General features: G+C 57.1%; 1 protein-coding gene across 2 annotated transcripts; it reads left to right on the top strand.

The window, feature by feature from the left end:
• The first annotated feature begins 1,081 nt into the window (after window positions 1-1,081).
• Window positions 1,082-5,433, top strand: FEZF2 (FEZ family zinc finger 2). Of its 2 annotated transcripts, none has more exons than XM_039477460.2 (5): window positions 1,082-1,792; window positions 2,117-3,073; window positions 3,430-3,564; window positions 3,757-3,889; window positions 4,783-5,433. In XM_039477460.2, exons 1-5 carry the CDS (start codon window positions 1,754-1,756, stop codon window positions 5,040-5,042), a joined length of 1,524 nt encoding a protein of 507 aa, XP_039333394.1. In that variant the 5' UTR covers window positions 1,082-1,753; the 3' UTR covers window positions 5,043-5,433. The 2 variants fall into 2 exon arrangements, with proteins under 2 accessions (XP_039333394.1, XP_039333395.1); XM_039477461.2 differs by having other exon boundaries at window positions 1,083-1,792; window positions 2,146-3,073.
• Window positions 5,434-6,496: the final 1,063 nt, after the last annotated feature.

Here is a 6,496-nt window from a genome sequence, read left to right as displayed (position 1 = left end):
TGTCTTTGGAGATGGAATTCACTATCAAACCCTGTTTGCTCATATTATACCCACCGTAATCCTCTTAAACTGTGGTTGCGGCTACAAAGCTCGTGGTCTTGCAAAAGCTGACTGGCAAGATATAATTGTCCCGCGAACAAAACCGGCCAAAAGTTTTCAAAAAACCCCTGCACCCTCACCTCCCCCTTTCCTAAACCTAATTCTCTCGCTCGCTCTCTTGCTAGCCATCCTCCCCCCTCATAAGAACCCTCAGCCTCAACCACTTTTGTTGTCGCCAAGAGCACCCGGCCTGTTGAAAGTGCTGGAGCGTCTTTGAGCAGTTTGTTGTGATACGCAGGTGGAATGGTCTGCAAACAGATGAATTCAGCCCCTCCAAACCAAGCGCGGAGCGCTCTGCTTTTGTGCGCCAGGCACAAAACGCTGAATTCCTCCGAACTTACTTGGGGCCTGTCTAGAAAAGGGTCTTTTCTTCCCTCTGCTTGTACCTCTGGCCACACTAAGTCTCTGCCCGCCCCCCTTCAGGCCCCCTCCCTCTCTTCTCTGATAATCCTTCTCTTTATTTTAGAAAAACACAAAACCCGGTTCCACGCGGTGCTTTAGTGGCTAAAAGTGAAAGAGCTGCCTTGGCAGAATTCAGCTCTATGAATCACTTCGGAAAATTGGTTGGACTGAATGGCCTTAGGAGGAAAAACGTTTTAATAGGATCCAGGGGAGGTTCTGCTGTTTCAATCTGCTCCTTAAACAGGTGGAGATTGGACCTTCTCAATTATACAAACAGTAAGTACCCATCAGCTGGGAGAGCTGCCCCCCGAATCCTCCCCGCACGCAGCCCTAAACCAGAAGCAGAGCCCGGCTCTGCCTCAGAAACCCGATCATAAATCAACAATTCTGATCTATTAGGATCTCCAAAAGTCTTCCAGCTCTCGGTTTAGTCTCCCCTAGCCTCAGAACCAGAGCCGGCCAGAAATCTGGGGGCGCACCCGGCGGCCCCGAGGCCCCCGAAATCCCGGCGCGCGGCCTGGCTCTACTTGAGGCTTCGGGGTCGTCCTTAGGCGGCAGGAGCTCTCTCCCGACCTCCGACGCCAGCCAAGGCGAGCTCATTGCTTTTGCATAAATTAATATTTCCCCATTAACAAGTTCCCCCCTCCAAACGCGGCGCCCGCGTCCATGCGCCACATCCTAATGAGGTAATTATCATTTGCGCGTGTTCGGGGCTGGCTCAGGTTCCGTGGGTAAATGGCAGTTTATTAGCACGATGCCCAGCTCGGCTGCGGAGGGCTAAGGGACACTTTAGCTACTAGACTGACACCCTGGGGCCCTTTGGGGCGCCGCGTCCGGGACCCTCCTCCCTCCCCGCGTCCCCCAAACCTGCAGGCCTCCAAAGTTGTGAATCACGCACGGAACTCTGCCTAGGTTTGGGTTTGGGTACCCCCCCTTTTCCTTCCACCGGCAAAACCATCACGATTCCTCCCCCTCCCCCTCCTGTCTCTTCCCTCTTTCCCGATTCGCAAACCGCTCGCACTTTCCCGAGGGGAGAGCGGGCGCCAGTTGCCTCCTTTTAAAGTTTGAGGGGCGGTGGTGGCGGCGGCCGGCAGGCGCGGGGGAACACAGGGGCCGCTACGGGAGCCGCGCCGCCGCCCATGTCATTCCACTTCAAGTGACTTCATGTGATGTCAGCTGAATGTAAAAGACAGTGATCTCACGCGGAGGGGAAGATGTTTGCCATCAAAATGTGACAGAAGAGACACTCTGCATGGCTCGGAACGCATCTCCTTGGTGGTGGGGGAAAGAGGTAAATGCGAGGTGGCTCTCCGGTCTTCTTTAACTTTGCCCCTTCACTGTCCAGCTCCCAGCACGCGTGGCAGAGGCCCGGGTCCAGGGAAGGGCTCAGGGGGGTTAATTTGAGACTCTTTTCTCACACCCCCTCCTCCTTTTCTTTTGTAAACCCTCCCCCTTCTTCCCCCTTTGAAAGTCCCAGGGCAGAGGCTGGTGGGTTCTTTTGCGCGCCGGGTTAATGGGCGGTAATTTGGTACCCTTGGGTGCACTTTGTTTTGCCCCTGTTCATTTGAATGCAAATGGGTGACCCGGGCCCGACTAGGTGCTTATTAAATTGCAGTTTTCCCCCCTGCCTTTTCCGGAATGCAGACTTAGAGGAGAGTGGCTGCGCCCTGGCCCAGCCTGGCTCGGCTCGGCTCCGTGCGCCATGGCAAGCTCGGCTTCCCTGGAGACCATGGTGCCCCCGGCCTGCCCGCGCGCCGGAGCGTCGCCGGCCACTTCCAAGACGCTGGCCTTCTCCATCGAGCGCATCATGGCCAAGACGTCGGAGCCCCGCGCGCCCTTTGAGCCCCGGCCTGGAGCGCTCGAGGCGGATGGCAGCCAGGGCAAGAAACTGCTCAACCTCTGCTCGCCGCTCCCCTGTATGATCCCCCTCCAGCCCCTAGGCTACGAGGTCCCGTCAAAGACACTGCTCAGTTACTCGGAGCTCTGGAAAAGCAGCCTCCGGGCGGGCGGCGGCGGCGGAGGAGGCGGCGGCGGCGGTGGCGGCGGCGGCGGCGGCGGCGGCGGCGGGGGGGCCCCAGTGTGCGGCGCCAGCGGCTTGTGCAAAACCAACTGTGGCGTGTGCTGCAAGGCCGAGCTGGGCCTGGCGCCGTCTGCGCTGCCCGCGGGCAGGGTCATCAAGCCGCAGGTCATCAACCAGGCCGTGGGGCTGCCGGCCAGCGGCTCTCTCTACTACTTCAACTACCTGGACTCGACCGCGTACCCGCCGTCTGAGCTCCTCAGCGGCCACCTCTTCCCTTCTGGCCTCCTCAATGCGCAGGCCCCCGCAGCCCTGGCTGCTCACCCCAAGCTCTTTCTGCTGGAGAACGCCAAGCTGGCCGGCCTGGCTGCGGACAAGTTCCCCCATCCGGCTCCCTATCCCCATAAGGAGCGCTTGCCGGCGCCGCTGGAGCAGGTACTGAAGGAGAACTCAGCCCTGACTGCCGAACGCGGAGGCGTCAAGGGCCACAGCAAGCTGCCAGGGGGCTCCGCAGATGGCAAGCCCAAAAACTTCACCTGCGAGGTGTGCGGCAAGGTGAGGCCCAGGGTTCGGGGAGCCGGGAGGGGCTACCGGCGGCGGCGGCGGCTTCCCTGGGGCAGCGTGGAACGCCCCTTCTTCGAGCTGAGGAGCTTCCCAGCAGTTGACTACCCAAATTGGGAGCCTAATTGGGCCTCAGTTTCCTATTCTGTAAAATGGGGATGCCCTTGTCAGCGGCCACACAGTACTGGGGTAAGCAGCAGTTTGGGAAGCACTTTACAAACTGGAAAAGGCTCTGGTTTCTGAAGGGGATGTTGACTGAGGGAGGTAGGCTGTTCCCCTCCCCTCCCCGCCCAGGGCTGATTGAAGGCCCTCGGACAGACGCACCACAAGCCCTCCATGTCTTTCTATAGGTGTTTAATGCTCACTATAACCTCACCCGCCACATGCCGGTCCACACCGGAGCCAGACCGTTCGTGTGCAAAGTCTGCGGCAAAGGCTTTCGCCAGGCCAGCACGCTCTGCAGGCACAAAATTATCCACACCCAGGTACGTGGCCCCCCGGGTCGGGCCCAGCACGCGCGCAACCCCCAGAATCTTAATAACATTGGGGATAGAATGTCCAATGATTAGCCCTTACCCTCTAGGGTTGAGTAGGGGGGGTGCCCCTTCCAGGTGTTCCCGAGGTGGCCTCGCTGAGCCAGGGTCTTGGCCTTACTGTGCGCGCCCCCCTCTCCGCAGGAAAAGCCGCATAAATGCAACCAGTGCGGCAAAGCGTTCAACCGCAGCTCCACGCTCAACACGCATATCCGCATCCACGCGGGCTACAAGCCCTTCGTCTGCGAATTTTGTGGCAAAGGCTTTCACCAAAAAGGTAAAGTGCCGGGCAAGGCCTTCTCCTCACCTCACGTCGGGACCCGGGTCGCGGCTGGCTGGCGGGAAGGCAAAGAGGGATCTGGAGAGAGGAGGCAAAGGCTGCAGGCGCGGGGGAAGCATTTCTTTAGAATCGGGTTGTGCCTGGTGTAGGGGAAAGCTCTCCTAGCGGGGTTAGTAGACCACGCTGTATGCAAGCTGGGTGCACAGAGCGACTCCGAATTCAGGAGGTGGGAGGGATAAGGACACAGAGGGAAAGGATGCAGAGGAAAAAAAAAAAAAAAGAGGATATTGCCCTATAGAAAAAGGTTCCTTTTGTATCCGGGACTCCCCTTTCAAATGAAAAATACTGGAGGCAGAATCACTCCCCGGGGAACAATTTAAGACTGGGGGAAACCGGTATGATCCTTGGCCCCCGGCTGGGATTTTCCAAGGCACTTTTGGATCTCCAGGTGGTAGTTGGGGCACAAGAAGAAAATAACTTTAAAAATGAGAAGGCAAAGAAAAAAAAAAAAAAAAAAAAGGAGGGACGAAGCCCGGGTTCGTGCGAATTTCTTCTAGCGAGGCATCAGCCCGGAGAAGGACTCGGTGCGTCTCTTGGCTGCGCAAAAGTTTCCCGGCCGGCGGAGCGCCGCGGGAGGGATGCTGCACCGGCCTCTGTAGTGGGCAGGGCAGGGGTGCAGAGCGGCTTGGAGGAACTCAGCCTCCGTCTTGTCGGGAGAGCACCCGGCTTGACGCTTACGAAGTTTGACAACTTCTTCACTCGAAGAGGTCGCGCCCGCCTAGCCAAGCGTCGCCTTTTTTGAGCAGGCACCTGGGCTGCCCTGGGATGCCCGCCTCTTCCTCCCCACCATTCTCCATACCCCCACTTTTTTTGTTTTTGATCTGTTGTAGGGAACTACAAGAACCACAAACTGACCCACAGCGGCGAGAAGCAGTACAAATGTACCATCTGCAACAAGGCCTTCCACCAGGTCTACAACCTGACCTTCCATATGCACACCCACAATGACAAGAAGCCTTTCACGTGCGCCACTTGCGGCAAAGGGTTTTGCAGAAACTTTGACTTAAAGAAACATGTGCGCAAACTCCACGACAGCGTGGGCCCTGCTGCCCCCTCCGCAAAGGACCTGACTAGGACAGTGCAGAGCTGAGAGCTACTGCTTTGCCCTTCCTTTCCTCCCTGTACCACCCGAAAACAGATCACACATATAAACTTATTTCTAAAATTAAAAGAAAAAAAAAAAACTATAGCAGAGAGGCTAAAATCTATTTATCAAAACCAGCATATTTTTGGAAAGCTAAACGTTTCCTCGATGACTGGCAGCAAACTCGTGGCCCCCACCTTTGTATATTCAGGAAACTTATTTAAATCCAGGCCTCCGCTTCTCCTGGGGCAGCCAGTTTTAACCCCACCCTGTCACCGTGAGCGCCCCAGAAGATCGCGGCGCCCCTAGCCATCTTTATACAGCCATGTAAATCCTCATGTACAAGCGAACACGGAATATATACATATATAACTCAATAAACAGAATTATTAGTGCTCGTTTTTTTCCCCCCTCTACCCTCGCGGCGAGGTCAGCCCAGCAACCCCAAAGAACAAGAAGGACTTATGTGTTTATAGCATTTCCTTCCTAAATGCAGTAACTTTGGGGCACTGGGGCCAGGGTTAAGGCTAAACCGGTGTTCTTGCTATGCTTGTGTGCTAAGGCCCCCAGGAACGAGGGCGAACAGGCCTACGGCGGCCTACAGGAGGTGCCAAGTTTTTATTTGGTGACTGTTCAGACGCTTGGGATTCTGGGTGTTGCCTTATTTGGGTAAGCAAATTCAAATAAAAGGGTTAAAAGCTACTGGGTGTTGGGGAGCAGCTTTTGGGATTGTCCTTGAGCAAAGCGCCACGCCCTCGAGGGTAAGCGGTCGGTCGACTCAATACCCCACCAGAGCGCTTCTGGGCAAGTCCCCTTCTCCGGGAGACCTAAGGAGGGCAATCACTGCTCCCAATCTCCCTTGGCGGCGAGAACTGGAGGCTGAGGGTCCCCAGCCCAACCAGAGCCTCGGGGCCCACTGGCCTGCGCCCTTGGTCTGGGGCTGGCCTCCGGGTGCCGAGAGCCCTGCCGCGGGAGGGCGCGCCCGGACTCCCCGAGCTCGCTGCCGCCGCCGCCTTCTGGGTCTTGATTACCGCTCCGTTAGTCCATTTCCTGAATAGCTGTCTCTGCCGCCGAGCACGCTGATGAAATGATCTCACGCTTGCTTTCTAAGTAATGACCCAAATTAAGAGAGAAAACAGAGACCCTTCAAACAGCATTACATTAATCATCTAATCATTCCCAGGAGGGGGCCGGCCGCCGCCGCCCCGTTTGATCCGAATCTGGATAATCAAGAGCTCGGATTACTGGCGCGTCGCGCCGGGGCTCCCCCCCCCACCACCACACTTTTAATATCCGCGCGGCGATGCAGCCCACGTCTTTTGGAACAATGTTCCCCAGCGCCAGGAGGAAGTGCGACGCGGGGCCCGGGAGTGCGCTTCCACGCAACCTCCCCATTGAGGGGGCGAGTGTGGCTGGGAGCTGACCCCACGCGGATTTCCAGTGCGGGTGGATACTATTTG

The sequence above is a fragment of the Saimiri boliviensis genome, chromosome 8, assembly GCF_048565385.1.
Source record: "Saimiri boliviensis isolate mSaiBol1 chromosome 8, mSaiBol1.pri, whole genome shotgun sequence".
Lineage (NCBI taxonomy): Eukaryota > Metazoa > Chordata > Mammalia > Primates > Cebidae > Saimiri > Saimiri boliviensis.
This window is presented reverse-complemented; position numbering and strand designations above follow the sequence as displayed.